Consider the following 26,067-nt stretch of genomic DNA (forward strand, 5'->3'; position numbering starts at 1 on the left):
ACCCAATCAGTCTACAGTGGCTTTTTTTTTTTTTTTTTTGTGAGTTTAGAGAAGGTGAGTCGTACGACAATGTACACAGTCAGCCAAAAGAGCTCTTTTAAAGGAAGAACAAGCAGTGTTTACTCTGGCCTTTGGATCATGTACAGTATTTGGACCTGCAAGCACATGTGGAACACCTCACATGCCTCACTTGCTTTCCTCTGATGGTCTTGTGCCAAACACCATCAGTCACATGATCCACCAGCTGCTCTTCTTCAACGCACCAGGTGGAACACTAAACAGAAGAGCTCTACTGGAGGGAGACCGATCAAACCCAATAACTGACTTCTTTGTCTGTCTGTTTTGTTAAAGCTTCACTACATCTTGGACTGAGCAGACTTGCGCCGCTTAGTTTTTCTTTGTGGGCCACGAATCCAAGAGTTGATTTATTCAATTCCAACACTGAAGCGCCATTTAATTAGAAATGGCAGCGCAAAGGCTGCGTGGCGACAAGCACAATGACATCAGCTTGGACGGCAAAAGACGGGGTGTTTTTTTTCACTGGCCGCTCTGGCAAAAACACCGTTGTGTTTGCAAATCAACCCAATTACAAAACAAAGTTTTAGCCTTTTTTATTTCTTGTAAAAAAAAACAAAAAACAAAAAAAAACCACAATAATAATAATAATATTAATCCCCTTATCAACGACAGTTTTGAGTAGTGTCAGATGGAAAACAAATTCCACAACACTGAACAGTAGCTCCATAATCACCGTTCATGAAACTTGAACCTTTCTCAAAAAGTAAAAAAAAGAAAATAATAGACTAAACTAACTCCTAAAATTACCACACTGGTCATGGTAACACAGGTGGAGGAGAGTTGAACATTTTGGAGTACGTCATATCCACCATTCTTGCTGTGAGACAGTCCTTGTCAACAGTTTGTGTTGATCGCATAGTGATCTGCTTTGCAGTTCAGTCCAGTGGCAGCGTTCCGTGCATGCGCTCTTCTTCTTTCTCAACAAGGAGCCACGCTCAGAATTTCAGACTGAATCCAGGTCCAACTGCAGATGCCCCCTGATTGCTGGTGGTCAGGTGAAAACCCGTGTCTTTTAGGTCGTCATCCCCCTGCAGACAGACGAACCAGAAGGGTAAGTACTGTATTGGGGAGTTGGGGGTGGGACTGGTGGTGCCTTGAAATTTTGACTAATTTGTTTCGTGACCACGCTTGTAACTCAAAAGTCACACTTGCATCTCAAATTATTGTTCCCAAGAGAAATGAATGGAATGCCATTAATCCGTTCCAGGAACTCCCCCCACAAAAAAACAAAAAACAAAAAAACAAAAAAAACACAACAACAAGACACACTGCCATACTTGACAATTTACAGTGTTTTTTTTTGTCACTTGTATAATAAGTTAAAATGTAACCTACAAATGTGTGTACAGTTCATAAAGGATTTTATGATGGCACCAGTATGACCCTGGAACAGATTTTCCAGTCAACCCAGAAATTTTCTTGACAGTAATAATTTGTATTTGCCCCCACTAGTCTAAACACAGCATTCTGATTAATTTGTAATTTGTAGCATATAAATAAAGGGAAAAAAATCCACCCCTTTTTTAGCCTTCTCAGAAGGGATGTAACAATATCCAAACATCACGAAACGATATCACGATATGAAGGTCACGATACGATAATTAGCACAATATTGTGGGGAGGTTGGCGATACAAAAAAGGTCACAATATTGTAATAAAATGAGCTCATATGAAAAAAAAACAATATTGTGCTTTGTACATTACATCAATGCATATAAACAACCTACAATCTCGAATAATACTTAATATTGAGGCACTTACTTGCTAATGCATGTACATATTGAGTTCATCCACAAATTGACTCACTTCACAAGCATATTGCGTTCCCCTTCACCTATTAGCATGGATTTTAAACGTAGAAGGGCCAAAACATGTCGTATGAAAATTAAACTGCACGAAAAAACTACCCACCGAGGGTGCTAGAACTACACAAATAGATTATTATTATTATTTATTTATTTATTTATTTTTACATTTTTAACAGATGTACTTCTTTTGATATCGTGACATGACGACGGCGATATATTGTGGAAGTTTCAATATCGCGATATCACGATATTGTCGTTATCGTTACATCCCTACTTCTTAGGGGTCACCTGCTTCTGAGTTAGGTCATGTTAAGTTCACAAGCTGAGCCATGATTGGTCATTACCTGAGCCCTGAGCAACTGTGACGTAATTTTCAGTTGACAGTAAGTGGCAAAATGGCTGCCCACTGAGATGGATAAAAAAAGGGGTAGACTGTGCTGCTTTATTCATCTTCCACGAATGCTATATTTATCAGAATAAGTGTTTTAGACGAGTGGGGGCACACACAACATATTGCAAAAAACGATTTTGTTTTACTTGAAATTGTTTTGCAATTGGAACAAATTGGACTTTAACGCACCTATACAAAACACATTTGACCTTAGAGGTTCCACAGTATTTCGCTGCTATTACAAGATGTACAATTGCGATATTGGAAATGGAACTTCCTTGTGGGTAGTACCACTGTTGAAAACATTAAGCGCGTCAGGCTGCGCATCATGGAAAACACGAGGAGGAACTAGGCAGACACAAAGCAGAGGCTTGTCGGCCTTTAATCTATTTAACACAGGCAGCCTTCGGAAAGCCTACTCGCTTTATGTCATGGAGAAAGTGGAACTTAATGGCCTTACCAGTTGACTGTAGCCCAAGCCTCCCTCGGGCGGCCGTGGGCTGGTGCCTCTCTTTACCCTCTGCTGCTCGCTCTTGGCCGGCCACGTGGGGAACATGGACGGGTCGATGGGCAGCGGCGTCTCGCGGAAGTACTCGTGCTTGAGCGCTTCATCCGACAGGATCCTCTTAGCGGGACAGTAGGTGAGGAATCTGGAAGACCATCGACAGTCACTTCATGAGGAGATACTGGCCAGCTCACCCGATTGCCGGTATTACCCTCTTATTTTCAGTACAGACCTTTTTGTCTGCTATAGGAAAACAGCGCAAGCTGTAAGACGTACAACATTCATGCAGACGCTCGCTCAATACTACACTGCCAGAGAAACAGGAGCTCAGCACATTCAGAAAGACTGTAAGCCGATACAACTAGCATGAAGTTAAAGTAACCGAAAAGTGTGGTCAGGCAGCTTGGTGATGAAGTGCATCTACCTCTAGAGAAAACACAAAAGATGCTTTTATTCATTATAAGAGCTCAATTTGAGCTTGACCCCTGGTCGTCAAAAACCAAAAACCAACCAGAGCATTTGAACTCATTTGACCCTTTCCATTTAAATATAGTAGTGTCTTACCTATTTTGGTGACGCAAAAAGGTCTGAATGAGAGGAGACCATATCGGTTTCAGGCAAACACTTGATGCTGACTAGACAAAACGTTCCCAAATGAGATGTAATGACTAATGTGGACAAGGCCGCAAAACACAATCCTGTGCGCTTGTTACGGAGCTGTGCACACACAGTGCTTTCCTTTTATGAAGCACTACTGTGGAAATATTGCTCTGGAGGTTCCTTACATTAAGGTGGCAATATTTCAGTTTGGAGATTCTGTTCTCACTTGAATGTTAACTTGTGATTGAACCCAACTCCATTTCAAAGTCTTTCTTGGACTTTAAAGGTCTGCAGGCACCAGCGTGTGATAGTGCAAACAGATCGAGTTGCCAACATATATACCTTTCAACATTTATTGAGTGGTTCTTTCTGAGGCTTTTCAAAGCAGAATGTTTTTTTTGTTTTTAATTAATTTATTTTTTTAATTATTGACCTCACACGGTCTGAATCTCTCCTGGCTGTCTTTTTTACAGCTGAAAGGGGGCCAAAAACATCCAGTGAACTGTACTGTGCAGGTTTGTCTTTTACAGGTGCATGCAATGACTCTGTGGGTGGGTGTAAATATCTGGGAACGTCTCTCTTCCTTTGCAGCTGTTCAACAACACGACTTCCCCAGATGCATTGCACTTGGAGCCAAAAAAAAAGTCCCTTATCAAATATATGTTTGCACAAACATTTCCTGGCAGTATGTCGCGTCATCATGGCGAGTGTATCTGCGAAACAGAACATGAGGACGGAGCAGAGGCGTGCTGATGAATCACCGGTCCGCTACTGTTGTCATGTTTTAAGTGAGGCGGCCAGAAAAGCACGGAGCGAATAAAAAGTTCTGGAGCCACCGAAGGAAAGAGCAACGTAAGAATGGATTGATGTGAGGGAGCTTTTTTCCACTGTCAAATCCTGCTGATTGTAACTGACGTATTTGTTTGATATTTGCCTGGGGCTCACATCTGATTTCGGTATTCTGTCAGCAACGACTACACCACTGTCAGTGAAGGTTTTGCTTCACGTCATCATATAAAACTACCACATATGCATTATTTTTTTCATCATGTTTAACCCTATTATAAGTCCAAACTTCCACTTCCACAGTGAGCGAGTCAAAGTGCAGTGTTGAGCTTTGGGGCACAGTGCTGCCTTCAATATTGGGAAACAAAGAGCTTTAAAAGAACTTACTTGTTCATTAAGTCGAAGCCCTGGTCCGATAGCAGTGCACCAAAGCGCTTTCGCAGGTTATTGTAGGGATACTCTGTGAAAGACATCTTCTTCACAGCAGGCAGCTCGTTGTAACCCGGCCAGATTTTCTCACTGGGTGACCCCAGATCCTAAAGACCACACAAACAACACTCTTATTGGAAAGGCTGATGGATATTTCCACTCAAGCAGACGTGCGCACAAGCTTCATCACAGGTAATGACTGCAGGATAATTTGAGAGGGCCTGAATCAGTCCAAACTCATTCAGACAACGAGGGTGGCCGTTTTGGTTTCTTCCCTGGGGTCGCTTAAATCCAGCAGCTCCACCCTGTGGCGCACTGCAGAGCTGCACCATGAGCTCACCTACTCTGACAAGCAGTTGCAAGATTTACCGGCTCTAAACACCTTAACGGTGATGATAAATCAGAACATTTACCTTGAATACTTTATTAATTTGGTCAATTTCAGATTTTCCAGGAAAAAGAGGTTTCTGGGTGAGGAGCTCTCCAAATATGCAGCCCACAGACCACATGTCGACAGCTGTGGAGTACTCCTGCAGGAAGGAGAAAGAAAAAAAAAACTCAGTGGCAGTCCATAAAAACATAACGCAGACAGTCTGCCTGGCACGTTTCTACCTCGGTCTGTCTCGCCTGTGAAAGTGGATGTGCTGTGACGACCGCTGGACCTTTTCCACGTGTAAATCATCTTGTGTAAAAGTCAAAATTGGGTTTCCATAAGCTAAGTGATTTGCAGATGTTGGTTTATATTTGGAAATATATTTTGCGAGTAAAAATATCAGTGGTGACGACATGATCCCTTGGTTATAAAGTGCAGTCGTATTTGCATAAGTGTCTGCTGTGCATGCAGCTGGTGAAGATGCGCTTTTACCTTGGCTCCAAGCAGCAGCTCGGGCGATCTGTACCACAAGGTCACCACTACAGGAGTGTAGGGCTTCAGCGGGGAACCATACTCACGGGCTAAACCAAAGTCACCGACCTACAATAAAGATATAATATCATTAAAGATTTTTTTCCAGTCCTTTAACCCAAACATTCTCTATGTAGTACTAGTACAGAACAAAACAATGTTCTTCATAAAAGCCAACCCACCTTAAGAATGCCCTTGTGACTAAGCAGCAGGTTGGACGTTTTCAGGTCCCGATGGAGAATCCAATTATCGTGGAGATGACGGACTCCTCGAAGCAGCTGAATCATCAGCGTCTTGACTTCTCCTGCAAGATGGTTGAACGGCGCCGTTTCAGCAGGTAGCGACTGCGGTACGCACCATTTATAATCGTCAAGACGATTCATCACCTGGCAGGAAAGGCTGCTTCATTGTTTCCATCAGACTCTTGAGGTCATGTTCAACGTAGTTCATCACAATGTAGATCTTGTCCATGTTGCTTCCAACAACAATTTCCTACAATATGTTTTACACAATTAAAAGGGGCTGCATGACTCTGAAAAAGTATTCATTAAAAAAAACAAAAAAACAAAAAAACAAAAACATCTTCTCACCCTCACTGTCACAATGTTGGGGTGCTGAGCTTTCAATATAGTATTGATTTCTCGCAAAGACGTGATAGGGAAGCCTTCCTTTTCCTTCTCCATCTTAAGTCTTTTTAATGCCACAATTTCATCTGTAAACATGAGCGCAGCATATATTTCATCAGTCTACACATCTGTGCTGCCACGCCAACAGCCAGTGGGCCCAAATCCTGTCTACTCCCTTACCAGTCTTTTTGTCCTTGGCTCTGTACACCACACCATATGTGCCCTCCTCAATTCGGTTCAGACACTGGAATTCCTCCACGCTGCGACAACCCTTAAAAACAACAACAAAATTTACATTACGAACAGCTCGACACACATGCTGGACATTATTTATTTGGTATTCGGAATGAAAAGTTCTAATTAATTTGCATTGCAGTACAATGCATTTTTCAAATTTACAAATTTTGATTGATTGTAGTCTTGGGCTATACATGTATATAAAACAGTCTTTTATATGAATTCATACTTCACACATCCTACACCTACTACTTTAGCGTAAACATAACCTATAAGCCCACAGCATTTATGCATAATAAATTTGATATTGTTTACTATAATTCAGATTCATTTATTAGCTTGTGTTTGTTTAGGGAAGAAGACCTTGAGAAATTATTGTATATTATGTGGTACACTTTAAAACACAACACTCGACATGGTCAGAATGCTACAAATAAAAACAAGTACCGGTATATGAGTAATTTGTTTCATAGTTTAATAAGTAGGGATGCACGATAATGCTATTTTCAACCGATAAACCAATAATTTCGAAAGTGCCGATGTTGATAACTGACAAGCAAGCCAATAATTGTTTGCAAAATTAACTTGAATACAAATGTACTTTCGAGTCCTACTAGAAGTTTAACATGTATAAATACATTGAAACATTGTGTAAAGCACCATGAAACGTAATTTTGATATCTCTGCTTCAAAGACATCAAGTAACTCAATATGAGTTATGCAGTCATGTTTTCAAGAGGAGCTGGGCACAGATGAACCAACGTGGCATGTCTATTATTATTGGCAGATTTATCTGTATGACATCAAATTGGTTGATAATTGCTGATAAGTATCGGATATTATCATATTAATAAGTATTGTTATATATCCGTTGACATTATTGTGTTGCTTTCCCTGTTTTGTTCAAAATATTTGTTTTGCTTAATGTGTTATGACATTGCGACTATGAATGCTAATTGGCTAACCCGTAGGCAAGATTGTGTGGTTATTTTACATTCACGTGTAATTCTCTTTATATTGAGTCGGACAGTAAAACTAGGAGTGAAAATAAACCAACTTAAACCTCTTTTAGGTGGGAAAAGAAAAAAAAATCACTACCGGCCAAACTGCTACTTGTTGTGAAGCGATTCGGCTCTTAAATTTCTGCTCACAAAGACTCCAAAAACAGATGAGTGCAAATAATTGAGGTAGAGCATCTATTAGAGAGGAAATATGTTAAAGTCCAACGTTCACATATCTGTGAATGTGTTGACATGCACCTGTAAAGCAGGCAAATATTTGGGCAGCTCCTTCTTGAGCTCCACAGGTGAAATTGGGGGGGAGTCAGGAATATAGTTTCCTTCCGGTGTTGGGGAGCGTGAATGAGTCTGCGACTGAGGCGTCGGGTCACCGTCCCCTGTGTCTTCTTCCTCCTCATCGTCCATCTCCTCACCACTTTCCTCGGTGTCGTGGTCGAACCGTGATTCTGGTACTGTTGGATGAAGGTTGAAGATGAGGACCATGTTCAATTTTCATCAAAGACTGAGGCCTAATTATTCTGCACCTGAATCACACTATATAACAGAAAGAATTACAGCCTGAAGAGAGGTTTGGGAGTTAAACTACTTTTTAACTGAAATATGCAGCATCACAACAGTGTTTTCCAAACTGTGGCAAGTAAAAGCGTCTGCGGTGAAAGAGTGAATCTGAAATTGATTACAGGCGTCTCTTGCTATGCTCGAAAACATTCAGTGGTCTGCCTTCTCGTTTACATTTGGATCACAGATGTGCCCGCAGCAACGAGTCCTGAGAAGGCATTTCAAAAACCCTCATGTGGTACATGTTAAGCACATTTTGTTATTCAGATGTAATTTATTAAATTACTGACCACTCCAATCTAATAAATGATGATTATCAAGTCTGATGTACAAAACTATCACGCAGAATATCAGGAACAGAATAAGGAAGGCCTAAAATAGCTGGTGTCCAGGCATGATAACTTCAGTAGCTGACCTGCAGGTATATGATTTCCATTTTCCTGCTCCTCTTCAAAGTCCTCCTCTGACTGGTCCTCCTCACTCACTTCCTCTGTAAGAAGGGAGGCCCCAATGTTAAGTGGAACACTTTTCAATCATAGTAACTTGTATCCTATTACAGTGATTACCTGCACTCTGCTCAGATCTCTCTGAGCCAGAGACCGAGACTGACTCTCCCTCTTCCTCCTCCTCTCCTTCTTCTTCACCATCAGTTTTGCTGCTGGACTCCTCTTCCTCCCCCTCTTCCTCTTCAGAACCAGATCTTGATGCTAGATAGAGATGTGTGAATGAGTGAGGAGCCTTATATTTTCCTGCTGATCATGTGCTGTGAGCATGTTTACTTTCATTCTTGCTATGATAATCTCTTACCTCCGGAAGACTCAGCAGAGCTGGTTTTCCTTTCACTGTCACTGATGTCTTGGAGGTCTGCAAGTAGGTCTTGGAGCTCAGGCCTCTCCTCCTTTGATGCTTCAAAACACAAGTTATGCAATTAAAAAATTTTTTTTTTTTTTTTTTATTTTTTTTTTTTTTTTTTTTTTTTAAACTGGCCCATGACAGCATCTCTAGAATAATTATTGTGCCACAAACTCACTAATTTTCCGTAGCTCAGGCTCCATTTTCTCCCGAGGGGCATGAGCAGGACTGCGACTGCGGTGACTTTGCTTCGGCTTCTCACCAAACTCCTCTGGTAACATTCGGTGGTGTGAAGGCACTGTGGACCAAAGAGTTTGGTTTTATTTGTGACTGAATGTGAAGTGCTCGAGTTGTCGCATCAGGTCAAATTGATTCACTGATGACTGAATTGATTTAAATGTAATTTAATAATAATAGTAATTTAAATGTAATTTAAATATAATAATAATAATAATAATAATAATAATAATAATAATAATAATAATAAAGACTAGGTTTACTTGGTTTGAACCACTGCTGCATTAGACTAATAGCCATATAACAGGGTATCACATTAAGATACTTTTATTCAAAATTTTAAAAATGTAAATATATGAGACAATTTGGATGTGTGCTTTTTTTTAACTTCTATGCATTGCTGAGTTTTCAGATTGGGACACATTATTGGCAAATATTCAAAATCAAATGTGGAATAAAATGTGATTGAAAAATGTAACAGTTCAACAATAAAACCTTCGAGTGATTGACGAGCCAATCGTCCAGGATTCGACTACTGACCGTCTCGTCGACCCTCTCGTTCTTTGCGTCGTTCATCGGCCCTCCTCTCTCGGTCCTTCAGCTCTCGCTGTTCTTTCTGCTGCTCGCGCAGTTTTCTGTCACGCTCGCGCTGCCGCTCCTGCTGTTCCAGACGGTCCCTGTTGTCCAAAAAAAACCCAGGAGATTCCAGTCGAGGTCTGTCCGGACAACCAGAAGCCCAGTTTTGTCAATGCAGAATTTGTGTTAGAAACCTTACGAGTACTAAATCATTCAGCACAAATTTAGGATTGCAAAGATGCTAAACAACTGACACGACTGAACTTTGTTAAAAACCAGTGTAAAATTTAATCTGAGCATATTGATAAGCTGCACCTACTAAATAAAAAGAAACCTGATTCAAACATTTTTCACATAAGATTTATAAGCTGCACGGCTGTTAAGTAATGCTATTTATTTTAGCCCATCTATGGCGTTTCCCGTTGTATTTTAGCATTAAGCTACCGGACATAAGTGAGTAACAGTAAAAGCAGTGATGCTGTGTTTGAAAGTACTTTGAAGAAATTTTATGACAAAAAACAATCTGTCACACTAACACTGTACAGTGTTCCCTCGTTTATCGCGAGTATTACGGTAAAAAAAACTACCCGCGATAATGGAAATCTGTGTTAATTTAAAAAAATAATAATTCCTGTTAATTATATATATTTTCATTTATTATATATGTTTTTGTTATATTTTCGCTTTATTATAAATGCGCTTTCAGTCATTTGTTTTATTTTTCATTTAGAGTCATTTTGTTTCTATTAAAATGTTTTGTTTGTTTTTTTATTTACTTGTTATACCACACAGTATATAGTTTCCATCTCTGGAATGCAATGTCGTGACGGGACAGACACTATTGGAAAGGTCTCGTCGAGCCGAATCTCTGCATGCCCGTATGTCCCCAGTCAGACGTAAAGATACCGAGATATGGCCGCCAAAAGACGCTCCAGCAATGACACCTTTCAAAATTTACCGGCCAGCGTTTTTTGCCTTCTATCTCCAAAATGCAATGCCGTGGAGAAGGGACAGACACCGTTGGAAAGGTCTCGTCGAGACTAATCCACGGATGCCCATATGTCCCCGGTCGGACATAAGGTTTCAGAGATACAGCCGCGCAAAGACCAAAAAAGTAAGCAAACCAAAAAGCACGCTGTAAATAATCTGCGAAACTGCGAGGCCGTGAAAGATGAACCCGCGATAAACGAGGGAACACTGGATGTTCAGGAAGGGCAGAACACACACAAATATGAGAGAAAAAAAATCTACCAGTGCCAAACTTAAGGTAAGAAATAAAATAGGGAGACACAAACAGCACAAATGCAGAAGTGAAAATACTGCGAATGCCACGATAAAATGGGCAAAACAAAAATAATGCCACTTTTTCAGCATAATGAGAGCAATTGCGTTTTTGGAAATATTTTACATAACAGTTAACACTTCAACATGGAGTTCATCGACTATACTTTATGAACTGTAAAAATGGTTTTGGTGAGTAAGAGACAGAAGTTAAAAACAGTCAAGATTAGAATATGATATTCCCAGATCAAATGAGCCACATCATTGTTCAAGGTGCAGGTTTTAATGCTCGGAGGGAAAGTTGTAGTTTACACAGTGCCATGAAAAAGTATTTGCCCTCACTTTAATGTTTAAGATCATCAAACAAATGTAAAGCTCAAAGATAACCTAAAAGCAGTTTTTAAATGGTGATTTGATTTATTAAGGGAAAACACTTTTTCACACCGCTGTAGTCTAAACTTTACGGTAATTGGAACAAAATCTTCTCCATCAGGGAAATATGGTAACTTTCATGGCTCCTAATTAATCATTTTAGCATATTGCCTTTTCCATGTTGTGTTCACCTCTCTCTGCGTGAATGAGCTCTGGCCTGCTCCCTTCGTTTCTGCCTCTCCCAGTCTTGCCTGGCCTTGTCTTCTTCCCACTGACGCTTCCTGCGATCTCGCTCCCTCTCTTTATCTTTGGCCCGCGCATGCTTCCCTGCTGTAAAGGCAATCACCATCAGTAGATGCAGATGTGTTTTTAGAGCTTAAAAACTGAAGAAATGAAGTTCCTCACCACCCTCAGCCGAATGGCTGCGACGGCGTCTTTTCTCTTTTCTCTTCTCCTCCTTTCTGTGATGAGATTTCTCTTTCCTTGCAACTTGCTGTGGAGGCTTAATAGCTAGGGAATCATCTTCTTCTCCTCTGTATTCAAAAATACAAACAAAATTTGTGAGTCACCAACAAGATACTTACTGAAGATGGTGTTATTTTAATACACTACCACCATAAAAGATTTGATGTTATTGCAGTGATTAATTTTTCAACCAAATGTTGCAAACAATTGTAACTCCAGTCTTACGGTCAAAAAAAAAAAAAAAAAAAAAAAAAAAGTAAAACTTGAAGTTTAACCAATATTGTCCAGAAAAATGTGCTTAAAACAATTGATAAAATAAGTTTTGGGGAGACAAACATTTTTTAATTACAAACTTGGACGTTAAACAGCCTGATGGAAAGGATTGTTTTTGACTCTGGGCTGTTTTTGGCTGTGTTGCTGATGTTTGGCACAAGCACCTGTCCTCTGTGGAATCTTGACGAGTGTAAGGGGAATTGCGAATTGTTATTTCCATCCTTGGATCCCGTAGTTCTCCTTCCTCCGGGGTCTCTCGTTTGTCTTCCCGAGCATCCGCCTGTGGAACAATGCTTTGGGAAATCTGTGGTAAAGAGCAATAAGAATGATTGATTAATTAAAATCAAGTACAACAAGAGTTGTGAATCCAAAATGACATTGCAGCAAAAATAAAAAGAAATTTGAACAGTAGATAGTTAACTTGTATAATTTTCAAAATAGAAAGTGGAAAATATTATTTGCAAATAGACAGTGTTGTATAAAAAGATGACTATTTCAGATATGAACTACATGAAGAAGTTAGTCTTTGGATATACTTTACATTGTTTGTGTGCTCGGTATCGGTTCGCTCTTCTAATTCCTTTCTGCGTTTCTTCTCCAGTAGTATTTCTTCGAGAGTTTTAACTTTCCAGGTCTCTTTTTCGTCCCCCATCAGCATCCACTCTCCACCACCTGTATCAAAGCAACACACAAACACACTTCAAGAGGCCATCACAGATGTGGCAAAGAAAAATTGGCATTATTATGGTCTCGATCAAACTAATGAGTCTTACGAAAATAGAACAATGATTTCATTGTAATAGCACTCCACATTAAGAGTGTCCATAAAATCTACAGGAAATAACTCTAATTAATTACCAAGAAGAACACATTAGATATTTGGCAAGAATCTACGTCACGCTTGGCTCAGCCTCACATGCTAACGGAACTGACCTGGCGGTGATGGTATTGTACACACCTTAACCCCGGGTTTACACCGGTTGCGGTTGCGGTGCGGTGCGTCTTGACTGCGTGCTCCGGACGGGTCAATTTTTTGGCCAATCCACACCGGCTCCGCACAGCCGCGGTCCGGCAGCTCCGTTGCCGACCACTTCCCGCCGTGTCTCGCGTGACCGCGCGGTCATGTGGCATTAAAAACAACGACAAACACACAGAAAGTCTGTGCTCAACAGAGAAGCAGAAAGAGAGGTGGACTTTTTTTATTTTGTGGCTTTCTACCTCCAATATAAACCTCTCCTCGTCCATGTTCTCTGGTGTCTAAACCGTGAATGAGCACCTCGCACGTTAACTCCAGGCCCGTCTACGCCCACATCACGTTTTGCTAGCATGCTTGCGAAATAGGAGCTGGCGAGTGTTTTATCTTGAAAGGTAACCGGAAATTTATTTCGAAACTGCGTCGGTCTTCCTGTCCCGCTCGATGTGTTTTGTGCTACCTTGCCATTTGCCGGAGGCCTACCGCTGCGGCGTCCGGCAAAAATAGAAAATAGGTCTATCCTTGCGGAAGGGCTGCGGCACGCCGCAGCTGAGACGCAGTCGACACGCAACGCACCCGCAAGCGGTGTAAACTGCACCATTCGAATGAATGGAATCTAATTGCTTGCGTCGCCGGAACGCACCGCAACCGCACCGCAACCGCACCGCAACCGCAACCGGTGTAAACCCGGGGTAAGAGTTTCAACAAAGCACTAAACACCTTCAACACAGCAACATGACAGTAAATGTGAGGCATTGTACAGCGCTTTGGGCACCATATGGTGTCAGCAGTCAATTTACCATTTAATTACTTCACATTCAAGGAACTTCAGGTAACATGAACACACCTGAACAATAATGATTACAGTCCTTGTGATGGCGAAAATTCAGCCGTAAATGGAACAATGAATGCTGAGAACCAATGTTAATTAGGGATGTAACAATATCCAAACATCACGATACAATATCACGATATGAAGGTCACAATATAATAATTATCACAATATTGTGGGGAGGGTGGCGATATAAAAAAGGTCACATTATTGCAAAAACAATAAAATTGAGCTCATACTAAAAAGAAAAAAAAAACAATATTGTACTTTTGTACATAACAGTAATGCATACAGACAACCTACAATCTCTAATAACACTTAATATTATGTCACTTACTTGCTAATGCATGCACACATTGAGTTCCTCCATATATTGGCTCAGTTCACAAGCATATTACGTTTTCCTTTATCTGACCATTAGCGTGGGTTTTAAAGGCGCAGTCTGCCGGTTTCACTCAGGAAAATGCACTTTTTAAAAACAGGATTTAAACAAACAAACTACTTCTCAATTTACAGATCTGGGCTTTTCTTTACGTGTGGGGGTGATTTTGTCCTAAACACCCACATCCCCAGCCTGTATTTTGCCATTTTGTGTTTGTTTTGTAAACAGTGGGACGTTTGTGTGGAAAGAGTGTTTACACCCCTCCAGAGCAGAGCGCAGAGCGGGGGGGTGGCGTGTCGCAAACGGGGCCAGGCGAACGTGTCGGCTGCGTGACGTCACTCCCGCGGCAATTTGAAAGCACGCACGGATTTTTTTTTTCTTCACTCACTCATTCACACACGTAAGCTTCTGTGAGTGAGTGAGTGAGTGAGTGAGTGAGTGAGTGAGTGAGTGAGAAAAAAAAAAAAAATCCGTTTAGGACAAAATCACCACCAAAGATTAACATAAACCCAGATGTGTAGACTTAGAGAAAGTTAAAGTGTGTACATCCTGTATTTAAAAAGTGCATTTTCCTGAGTGAAACCGGCATAGTGGGCCTTGAAACATAGAAGGGCCAAAACATGCCTTGTGAAAATCAAACTGCACTAAAAAATAAAAATAAAAAAAATATCCACCAGAGGGTGCTAGAACTTCACATATTGAAATAATTGACCTTTTTAACAGATCTGCTACTTTTAATATGGCCTGTGTCCAAATTCACAAGGCTGGGTCCTCCTAAGGCCGAATTTGTTGGCTGCATGACGTCACTCCCTGCGCGACTCGACAACAGGCACAGACTTACACATGAATGGAGTGTCAGTCAATGCACTACCGACAAGCAACATTGACAATTCATTCATATGTCGAGTTGCGCCGGGAGTGACGTCATGTAGCCGACAAATTTGGCCTTCGGAGGACCCAGCCTTGTGAATTTGGACACAGGCATGGTGACATGCTGATGATATTGAGGCAGTTTTAATATCACGATATCACAATATTGCCGTTATCGTTAAATCCCTAACGTTAATGTGAGAAATATACGGAAGCTGCTAAGCTCTCAAACCAAAAGTACTCAAACAGTTGTTTTTTTTGTCTTCATAAAAATTGCTGACAGTTTATTTAAAGTTCATGGTGAGTTACTAAAAATTATCTCTTCCAAACACATGGGAATACTTAACACAGTTAATGGTGTTGCAAACACGTATGGAGGCTTGGACAAGGGGCAGCACAGGGAAGATGCACCTGGGGGTACCTTCAAAGAAGAGTGAAGCAAACTGCTCTATACTGCAAAGTAAGTAGGTCAAATAATTTGGAGATTTTGAATTATATGCAGGACAAACAGTAATAGTCAACATTTTAAGTAAATAGACTTTTTTGGGCACAAAACAAGATCTTGCACTTATGTTTGTTAAATGCAAAACTGTTGTCGATTAATTTTAAGATCAATTAGTTGTTAATTAATCAATTAATTGTTGCACCAGTGTAATCTTTTTAAAACTACAATATTAGTGTGACATTTTACTTAATGAAAAACATTACAATTTTGGAGGGGGGATAGAACAGTAGCACGTCTGCCTCCCAGTTCTGAGGACTCCGGTTCGAGTCCAGGCTCCAGCCTTCCTGGGTGGAGTTTGCATGTTCTCCCCGTGCCCGCGTGGGTCTTCTCCGGGTACTCCGGTCTCCTCCCACATTCCAAAGACATGCATGGCAGGTTAATTGGGCGCTCTGAATTGTCCCAAGGTGTGCTTGTGAGTGTGGATGGTTGTTCGTCTCTGTTTGCCCTGCGATTGGCTGGCAACCAGTCCAGGGTGTCCCCCGCCTACTGCCCAGAGCCAGCTGAGATAGGCACCAGCACCCCCCGCTACCCTTGTGAGGAATAAGCGGTCAAGAAAATGGATGGATGGATGGATGGATGGATGGATGGATGGGATAGAACAGATTAATGGCATTTCCATTCATTTCAACGAGGAAGATCATTTGAGATATCACTATTTTGAGTTACGTACATGCGTCGTAACAGAACTAATTAACTCGCAACTCAAAGCACGGCTGCATCATTTTCAATATCGTCACCCTCTTAAAAATAATGACTGAAGTCACATTTTAACAAAAAAATAATAATTGCAGAGACCCAAAGTTAATGCGAGAAACATATTGAAGTTACCAAGCTCTCAAATCAAAAGTACACACACACACACACAGCATTTTTTTTTTAAAACCTCTCTTTGGGATGCTGGCCACCTCTGTCTGTTACATGTTTGAAAAATGAAGTTATTGCATATTGTATTTCGTTCAGATTTTCGTATTTTCTTGGGACCCTGGGAATTTAAGTTAATAAGTTAATAATTCTTCCTTCCGAGTAGAACAAGATGCTCTCGATTAAAGTAACTAAGTGAGGGTCCTGTTCGGCAGCGTCGTAAAAGGAGGACCCCTTTCATTATTTACTAGCTATCCGATAACCCAAATATTAAAGGTTTGACAGCTGACTTAGAAAATGATAGACTAATTGGGGGTTCAGTTCGTGAGAGAGAGAAAACACCAAGTACACTGCAAGCTCACTGCAAACGCGTTCAGCTAACGTCAACTAGCTAATCATTGACATGAGCGACATTTGCCTCAAATTATATGAATCTTACGTCTTGTGGGACGAGGAATTGTAGCTCACCGCATAGAGAAATTAAACGAATAAACAACCGTGTGTTTACATTCCTGGAATTTACACGCTAGGACACGATACCCTTAGATTTGTAAAGTAGCAAGTAGTGCATAACAAACCTGGAATATGGTCCGCAGTACTCTGGCACACCGGAAGTCAAAAACGTTTCTTCTTCGTTTTGTTTAAAAATAAATTGCTCAACAACCAGTGAAGTGTGTTAGCGCCACCGTCTGGTTTGGAATGTGGACAATTGTCTTTGTCAGATTAATATGTACATCATGTACATGCAAACATGAAAACATTTGAAACAAAATGCATGGGCTATTTACCTACCGCATATCCTGAATTAATTATGGATAAAACACGTATCAGATTAAAAAAAAATTAATAATATATATATATTTTTTAAAATGCTATACTGTTTTTATTGCCAATCCATTTCCTAAATATTCGGTTCACACACTAATATAGTTGGTAAACAGAACCCAAAACCTACCACACCAAACAAGAATAACATGCAATATATCACATATACAGAGTATACAATCCTGCCTCTCCATTATGTCTTAAATTTGCTGTTACAGTAAAGAATGTGGGTTAATACGTCTGCCTCCCAGTTCTGAGGACGCCGGTTCGAGTCCAGGCTCCGGATTTCCTGGGTGGAGTTTGCATGTTCTCCCCGTGCCCGTGTGGGTCTTCTCCGGGTACTCCGGTCTCCTCCCACATTTCAAAGACATGCATGACAGGTTAATTGGGCGCTCTGAATTGCCCCTAGGTGTGCGTGTGAGTGTGGATGGTTGTTTGTCTCTGTGTGCCCTGCGATTGGCTGGCAACCAGTCCAGGGTGTCCCCCGCCTACTGCCCAGAGCCAGCTGAGATAGGCACCAGCACCCCCCACAACCCTTGTGAGGAATAAGCGGTCAAGAAAATGGATGGAGTAAAGAATGTCAAGGTAATTAATTACCCTTTAGCTACCGTATAATGTTATATAATTTGCAACTGTTGTATTACATATTATTTGGACAATGCATTAAAATCTATCTGATCAACATTATATTTGCACAATCTCCAAATTTGTTGGGCTAGTCATATAAATATGAATATAAATGAATCATTCTAGTAGTACATATGTAGTGTATGCATAGCCTGTACTCATGTTATTTTCTACCTTGTTTTCAATACAATTTAAGACATGCATTTGTTCAAATGGTTCCATTTTATTGGCATCCATTGAATCACTTTCATTACAGAAATAAAACTACCTAACTGGTAGACTCCGACTTGTACAGTGTGGTTATGTAGAGAGAAATGCAGACTGCACAGCGTGAGGGCAAGAGTAGATGTGAATAAACTACAGTGACGCATACTGTTGTTTCTTAAGTCCTTCTTGGCTTCCAGTGGCTCCGTGGGCATTTGTATCTTTTCACACAGGCTTTTATTTGATTACAGGTCAAGAATGTGCTTGGGAGGCCCACCATTGACTGCTCTAAAAAAAAAAAAAAATTAAAAATACACACACGCCCTTTGGTTTAGCAAAGACTGTGAAAGCTGCACATATTCCTGACATTCTGACATCAAAAAACAATTTTTGTTTGCAGACAAGTTGAAATAATGAGCTACACATAATAAACCAAAAGAAGTTATTTCATTTTTGCGGACCTTAAATGGCGGTAAGTTACCCACACCTAACACACAGTGGCTGTTTTGTGACATCTTGATACACATTTGGGACTGGGGCAAGACTTGGATATAGAGGATAACTTCTATTCTTAATTCATGTGGTGAAGATTTTCTGATCTTCAGTCAGTCATTCACACTTGTATTTCTTTCCCATGGGTTGCATTAGTCGCGATGCTGGATAAAGCTCAAGAACAACTTGAAGTAGGCCACTGAGAATTTTTGTTTATTTGGGGATCAAACTCCCTTCACATATCTTTGCATCTGAATGACCCATTATTGAGCACAATAAAATGAAGCACTGGTGGACCACAGTAAAGACTACTTGTAACCTTTGCCTGATAATTAGACGAGAAAGTCTAGAAAAATGCCTACTTGTCAACCAAGTCTGTCTGATTTTATCTGCCACTTTCTGTGTGACCTTCACCTGAATATTTTTAAAACTAAATTCAACTAATCAATGGTACATTCTCACTCACAAGCTCTAATAAGGCCAATTCAGCAAACACAATCCAGGTAACAGAAGCACCACAAACAACCACGAACTCCGGTCTTCTAGCCCTGGCTTCTTCATTCATGTACATGTCAAGTCATTACAAATAAAAAAAATACAAATAACGATAAAAACAAACAGGAAAGAACTAACTCCAAGCTGGTGGTGTGAAAACTAAGCGGGAAAATCCAGGCTGACAAGAGTCTCTGTTCTCTTTGCAGAGTGCTGCGATTTCACAAAACCTAACATTATTGTCCCGACCCACAATCCCGCCCCCTCTCTTGTCCTGCCGGTACCTGCTGACCTTATCAGGCCCCAGCAAGCAGCAACACAGCCTGCAATTGTTATGCTGAGGGTGTGTGTGGGTAGGTGGGTGTGGGAGGACACGAGGGGGAAGCTGGCCTGAACTCCGACACTCAGTCGGTGGAGAAGAGGTCACCGGCCGAGGGGAGCGGGGCCAGACCGCCGGTCACGTTGGGAAGGAGCGAGAGGTCGGGCAGACTCTGGATGTGGGATTTGAGCTCTTTCCTCACTTGGGTCACCCTGGCCAGCTTCTGCTTGTATTCCTGCACGCAACAGCAGCAGCATTCGGAAAACTTTATTTCTCCACTCATTCGGGAGACAACAATGTCATTTAAATCAGTCATGCATGTTACAAGTCCAGCATGAAATTTAATCAGCATGGAAACTGCATAAGATAATGAAGCATATTTCAAATGACACACACAATAGACATTTTTGGAAAGTCGCTATGCTAATGTTCAAGTTTTAAAATACAAAAGAAATCTTGTTTTTTTTTCTTCATATTATATTATTCAAGTATTGTACACTATTGTACCCCCCCACACACACACACACAATCTAGCGGAGGGGAAAATTAATCTGTGAATCCACATTTCTATTCACACAAAATAACTTTGTCCAACTAAACAAGTCCGCATTTCACACAATAATTGTGAGCAATATTTACTCATATATTCATTTTTACAGTGCACCTTTTGTCAAATTTTGTTTAGTGGTGTGCTATGAGATTTTTCTCATGTAAAATATGTGCCTTGGCTCAGTAAAGTATGGTAAACAATGGTGTAGTTTGCCTTGCCTCGAGCTTCTTCTCCCTCTCCACCAGCGCCTCCTTCTGGCTGCCGATGTAATCAGTCAGCATGCGTGCCAGCTGCCTGCGGTCCTCCAGCTCTGCGGCGAGGCGACCGTTGTACTCGGCCAGCAGAAGACACGCTTCGTCCACTGTCTTGGACAGATTGTCTGCTGCCTCCTTGTCTATGGGGGGATGTATGGAAGTACATGTATCTCATTTTGTGATTCGTTCCGTTTGTCTTTATATTCTTGCATGCCGCTGTTGTGAAAATAATTAAAACGCAGCCCCGCGCTCTTTCGACTTTTTAAGCACAATCTTTAAAAAATAAAAAATAAATAAAAAAAAAGTTTTGCTTTTATTTACAACCTTACTGATTATAATATATTTACATACTGATGTTCTCTTATTCTGATTTCTTTTTCTTTTTTCTTTTTCTATATAAATGTGATTTTTCTGAATACCTTTTCTGTTTCCTTTTTTCTGAATATTTTTTTCATTGTATTTCGGAATATTTTTTCATGGCAGAAAAAAAATATCTTTTTAAAAATTGAAAAAAATATTCATAAAAACAGGGGAAAAATATTCAGAAAAACAGGGGGAAAATATTCAGAAAAGCAATCTTAAAAAAAATGTACAAAAAAACAAACAAAAACAAAATAAAGCTCCCCCCAAAAATTGTCATAAAAACAGGAGTTTGCAATAATAAGAACCTACAGTTAGGTTTTTTTTTGAGAAACATTTTTGGTATGTCCGTGTTATTTATGTTTTTACAGCTGTTTGTATTAATACAAATACTGTACAGTATTGAAAACTTAAATATTAATTCAAATGCAGCCAGTAACCATCATATTTTAAACAATACAGTGGTACCTCTACTTACGAAATTAATTGGTTCTGGAAGAAAGTTCTTAAGTAGAAAATTTTGTAAGTAGAGACGCATTTTCCATGTAAATGCCCTAATCCGTTCCAAGCCTCCCAAAATTCAGACATAAATGTTTTATAAAGCATAAAAATGCATCAAAACATGTAACAAATACATGTTACAATTAGATTATTGCACAATAAATGAGAGTTGTGCATAATGTAAAAAAACAAAGAATAAAGTAAAGAATAAAAATGATGGTCATTTACCTTTTTAACTGCTGTCCTCATCGTTCTTTGCCCTCTTTGGTTCATGTTCCTCTCTCTCAGAAGTGTTTTTTTTTTTTTTTTTTGCCTGGTGTTTTGCAAAGAACTCATCCATGGATGTTTTTTTATTTTATTTTATTTTATTTTATTTATTTTTTTAAACAATCCTTCGGAAATGTCCAAGGCAAACATCATCTTAGTGAGCAAACGCCCGACTGGTGAACACTTTTTCTGGGCGATTCTTTTAAACAAATTCTGAAACTTCATGGAAACTTCCGGTATGGCGAGGTGCCTTCATCAATCACCAATTGTTTGAATTTTTGCACAAATTCGTTGGCCGTTAGTTCATACATTTACGAAAAACTATCGGAAACACCTCATGGGCCGCGGGATGAATGATGAGGACGCTGTATAGACACCGATCTAGTATACGCTCATACCTATGGTAGAAGGTTCCTCTTAGCCAATGGGATGCCAGAACGATGCACAAACACCGATCTAGTATTTACGCTCGTAGGTACCTATGGTAGGAAATAGCCATAGCCTAAAGTATGTTGCGTTCGGTAATGCATTTTTACCTTTCGTATCTAGAAATTTCTTTCGTAACAAGAGGCAATATTTTCCCGTTGAGGAGTTTCGGAACTCGAAAATTTCGTATGAAGAGACGTTCGTAAGTAGAGGTTCCACTGTATTAAACATCTAAACAGTCTTGCATGATTTTCATTCTTTTCTGCACTGATTGACCACTGGTTACATCACTCAATTTCAAATTGTTTGAATTTGATTTCTTTTCAATCCTACAAGGGCCATCCAAGCCTCTGCACCTTCGAAGACTTCTGGCAATTCAGGACATGATCTGTATTACAGTTTGCCAAAGTAAATCATATTCAATTTACCAGTGATTTTTTCCAGTAACGAGACATCTTGGACTTCTTGTGGCAATGAGGCGATTTTCTGTCGAACAGCTGCGTCGCCTGATGCAGCATTCTCCAAGTCCTGCAGCGCTTTCACCAGTTCCTCTGTCTAAATGTAATTAAATAATAAAATTGACAGTAGGAGAGGAGGAAACAGTGGCAAATAAACAAAGAGCAACACAGGACAGAACCAAATAGACATAAGGGCCGTTTCCACCGCAGGAACTTCGAGGTAAATTAACAGGGCCAGCCCCGACAGGGCCACTTTTACAGGAGCTTATGGAGACGAGCGGAAGTCCTAATAGAGTACTGTTATTGTATTAACACATAAAAAAAAAAAAAAAAAAAAAAAATCATGACCACTACTATAATTGCACAGGTAGGGAGGAATGAAAGAAGGATGGCATGGAAGGAAGGAAGCAAGAAAAGAAGGAGTCTTTTAGGGTCTCCACACAACCTAAAGTTGGCTAGAAACCCTATTTAGAAAACTACTTCGAATTTGTACTTAACCCTTAATTTGGAAATAATAATTGCACAGGTAGGGAGGAATGAAAGAAGGATGTCCGGAAGGAAGGAAAGAAGGATGGCATGGAAGGAAGGAAGCAAGAAAAGAAGGGGTCTTTTAGGGTCTCCACACAACCTAAAGTTGGCTAGAAACCCTATTTAGAAAACTACTTCGAATTTGTACTTAACCCTTAATTTGGAACCTTGATTATAACCCCTATTTTGGCACCTTAACCCTTGCTTGATAGAACTATAACTGAAGGGAGGTAATCTCAGTAGCTTTTATTGAAATAAATGCAGAGTGGAATTTGTGTAGTGTTGTGTGTCATACTGTTCTGGAAAGGTCTGAGGAATATTGCAATGTTAAAGGAAGACATTTTGAGCAGGTACCAAATTACCAATAAAGAAGATTTTTTTTCTTTAGTTCTGACAAAGAGAAGAGTTACTGTCTTACCAGTTGATTAGCAGAGGCGTCCGTGTTGCGAGGCGAAGTGATGCTTCTGTAGTCGTCGTCCTCATCCTCCTCTTCCTCTTGCTGGATCTTCTGGTAGGTTCGTTTCACCGGTTTCTTTTCTTCTACTGTCAAGACCACAGAAGAGTAATTAGCCATTGCCACTGCTTAATGTTCTTGTGGTGAGAAAAACGCATTTACAAAACCATATGATATCATGTGATTACCATTTCATTAAACCCATAATCCCAGTCACAATGGTGTATTGTATAAATGAACATGTCCACTTTTTTTTTTTTCTTTTTTTTTTTCTTTTTTTTTTATTATTACTTGACAACCTGTCGGTGGAGGGCTGTTGGAGTCTTCTATGGCCAGGGTGAGCTGTTGAATGAAGTCACTTCTGTAGAGGCTGCGCTCCTTCCAGATGTTCAGAAGTCTCTCCATGTGCTTTTTGCAACTCTCGTCGACTTCACTGCAAGAGGACATCGGAATTCAGTGGAAGAGCAAACAGGAAAGCCAAAACAAACACTCAAAGTAAACAGAACACAAAGTGGTATGCCATTATGACTTCACGATATTATAGTAGGTGAATTTCTACGTTTTTTTTATTGGGGGGAGGGGGTGGTGGGCGCTTTTACTGAGCCTTAACGAAGCCACCACACAGTTCCCACCCTTCTAAACATTTGTTAAATTTGTAAACATAAGAAAAATAGCAGCATAAATAACATATAGGCTACAGTAAATCCGTGATGGGGGATGCAGCGCTGGTGGGCAGGGGGGTGGTGGGATAGGGGGTAATAATATCTGAAGAATCTGCAAAATAGCGAGGTACAACCCAAGATAAGCTATGAATTTTGGACAAAAATACAAATCCACGATATAGTGAATCCACTATAAGTGAACCACGTAGTAGCGAGGGACAACTGTATTTGAAGGTCTTAAAAAGTTATTTATCCAAATACACTTCAAAAGAGATGAATACAATGACATTTACTTCACAAACCCTCCACAATAAGGTTAATGTATGAAAGTTACACCAACAATTTGTCTCAGATGTATTTTGACAAATGAGTGCTTTGATTATTTTGGCTTTACGTCAACAAAATGGATTTGAAATGGACGTTGTCTCTATATGCTCAAGATTGGACTGTTTATTTTTTTTCCAAACTTTTCAGACCATTTCATATACCACATTATAAAATCCTAAAATTTGGTTATTGTCCTAATAGCTACAGGCCTTTACAAACACACAAAACGAAATGTAAATTTCCTTTAAAACTCCCAAAGCTCTATTTATCCCTACATACCTGGCAACATGAGAACAGGCATCTATGAGTACCGTCTCAAAGTCTTTGGTGAATTCGGGTCCTTTCTTCTTGCTGTTTTGGATGACATCGTTGGCCAGATAGAGGAATGTCAGCTTCCTGCTGGTTTTAGCTGCAGCACAACAAATTACCGGACAACAACATTGTCATATGGCACATATTTTACATGAGAAAAATCTCACTGGACATCATATCATGAAAAAAAAACAACAACAACAACAACAACATGTATCATTAGATTTAAAAAATGCAGCACTGTAATAACAACCCTGATTAAATTCAAGACAGATTATCTAGAGTTTCAGAAAGAGCACAGAAAACTTGAATAGATGAAAAATTGCTTATTTGTTGAAATATATATGGTTAGAGACGAATACCCCCGCAATTATTTCTTTTCAAAATGGTACAGCCTTACTACTTATTACCCACATTGTAATTAGCAAAACAATGGGGATATGCCAAAAATCACATGCATCTGAGCCTCACCTTTCTTCAGCTCTCTGTGCCACACTTTGACGATTAGGCCCGAGTGTTTGCGGTGGTGGATGATCCACAGTGACAAAGTCTGGACGCTCTGCTGCGAGCTACTCAGCTCCGACAGCTTCTTCTCCAGGGCCGCCTCGGAAAATGACGACATGTCCGTGTGCAGGTGTGCGTCTCCAAAGGAGCAGACTCACCACGACTCCGCTCTAAATTGACGGACCTTCGAGCTAGTTGGGGGAAACCCGAACTGTCATCAAAACAAAGTTGCACTTCACGCGAGTACACGCAAATAAAAAAGAAAAAAGGAGCGTCCTTCCGCTGCTTACTTCAGCAAAACACTGTTATAACGTTATATTAGCCGCAAACCTACGGGAATGCTGTGAGGAAAATAACAAACGTGCAGCTTTTGAGGTGGCTCTCGGGAAGCAGTTTGCTCAAGCGTTTGTTTACAGCCACAGCTAACGCTTAGCCAGCGACAGCTACGTAGCTATACGCATACTACGAACTAGCATACGCTTTAGCCTGAGTTTAAATGCCAGAACTTCAGTAATTCTGAGGAGAATACCTGTTCGGCACGACACCAGTCTTAATCAATTGGTAAATGCAAAGGTGGAGAGACTCGTAGCTTGTTTCCTGTAGCTGAACTAATCAAGAAGAATTATCAAAAAAATGGCATCCCGCACTTTCACCTCAACATGTGCGTCGCGGAGTAGTGACGTCACCAACAACCGTACCCACTTCTCCAACGCCTCGATTTTCTTTTTAAAAAAAATGTAATTATTATTTTAAAATAAAAAAATATTAGTTTTTCATTTCTTCATACTTGATTGTTTTGTATGGAAGTTTTTTTTTGTTTGTTTGGTTTTTTTTTTTACTTTGACTCTTTTTTTTTTTTTCCTATTTTTGCTACCTGAAAAAAATATAGGCTATGAATTTTGCCTAATTTCCTGTCTTCATTAATTCTCTAAACAAGATACGTACAGTATTGAGACAACCTAGCTATATTATAAATGGCATCTTTTATTTTTTTGTTTTATTTAATTGCAGGATGGTGAACAAAAGTTGGGGTTTGAATCCAGCCTCTGGCCTTTTTGTGTTGATGTTGTATCTTTTCCTACCTA

General features: G+C 40.1%; 2 protein-coding genes across 8 annotated transcripts; both read right to left on the reverse strand.

Annotated features, from left to right (window-relative positions):
* Window positions 1-594: 594 nt before the first annotated feature.
* cdk11b (cyclin dependent kinase 11B) lies at window positions 595-17,104 on the reverse strand. 5 transcript variants are annotated; one of them, XM_077514514.1, is made up of 21 exons: window positions 16,999-17,033; window positions 12,956-13,156; window positions 12,539-12,669; window positions 12,162-12,301; window positions 11,665-11,792; window positions 11,451-11,589; window positions 9,571-9,746; window positions 8,972-9,091; window positions 8,749-8,847; window positions 8,508-8,648; window positions 8,357-8,431; window positions 7,624-7,835; window positions 6,308-6,398; window positions 6,092-6,213; window positions 5,888-5,993; window positions 5,684-5,805; window positions 5,463-5,570; window positions 5,011-5,127; window positions 4,556-4,704; window positions 2,738-2,927; window positions 595-1,106 (listed from the first exon to the last, which is right to left on the reverse strand). In XM_077514514.1, exons 3-21 carry the CDS (start codon window positions 12,653-12,655, stop codon window positions 1,014-1,016), a joined length of 2,445 nt encoding a protein of 814 aa, XP_077370640.1. In that variant the 5' UTR covers window positions 12,656-12,669; window positions 12,956-13,156; window positions 16,999-17,033; the 3' UTR covers window positions 595-1,013. The 5 variants fall into 5 exon arrangements, with proteins under 5 accessions (XP_077370640.1, XP_077370642.1, XP_077370641.1 ...); XM_077514516.1 differs by lacking the exon at window positions 12,956-13,156 and having other exon boundaries at window positions 16,999-17,104; XM_077514515.1 differs by lacking the exon at window positions 12,956-13,156 and having other exon boundaries at window positions 16,860-16,999.
* Window positions 17,105-18,075: 971 nt separating this feature from the next.
* On the reverse strand, window positions 18,076-25,658 carry rprd1b (regulation of nuclear pre-mRNA domain containing 1B). 3 transcript variants are annotated; one of them, XM_077514520.1, is made up of 8 exons: window positions 25,512-25,652; window positions 24,950-25,173; window positions 24,446-24,575; window positions 23,477-23,610; window positions 23,142-23,266; window positions 22,166-22,292; window positions 20,148-20,323; window positions 18,076-19,614 (listed from the first exon to the last, which is right to left on the reverse strand). In XM_077514520.1, the coding sequence occupies exons 2-8, from the start codon at window positions 25,098-25,100 to the stop codon at window positions 19,465-19,467; spliced, it is 993 nt and encodes a 330-aa protein (XP_077370646.1). In that variant the 5' UTR covers window positions 25,101-25,173; window positions 25,512-25,652; the 3' UTR covers window positions 18,076-19,464. The 3 variants fall into 3 exon arrangements, with proteins under 3 accessions (XP_077370646.1, XP_077370647.1, XP_077370645.1); XM_077514521.1 differs by having other exon boundaries at window positions 23,142-23,263; window positions 24,950-25,658; XM_077514519.1 differs by having other exon boundaries at window positions 24,950-25,658.
* Between the last annotated feature and the right edge of the window lie 409 nt (window positions 25,659-26,067).

Source organism: Festucalex cinctus, chromosome 2, assembly GCF_051991245.1.
Source record: "Festucalex cinctus isolate MCC-2025b chromosome 2, RoL_Fcin_1.0, whole genome shotgun sequence".
NCBI lineage: Eukaryota > Metazoa > Chordata > Actinopteri > Syngnathiformes > Syngnathidae > Festucalex > Festucalex cinctus.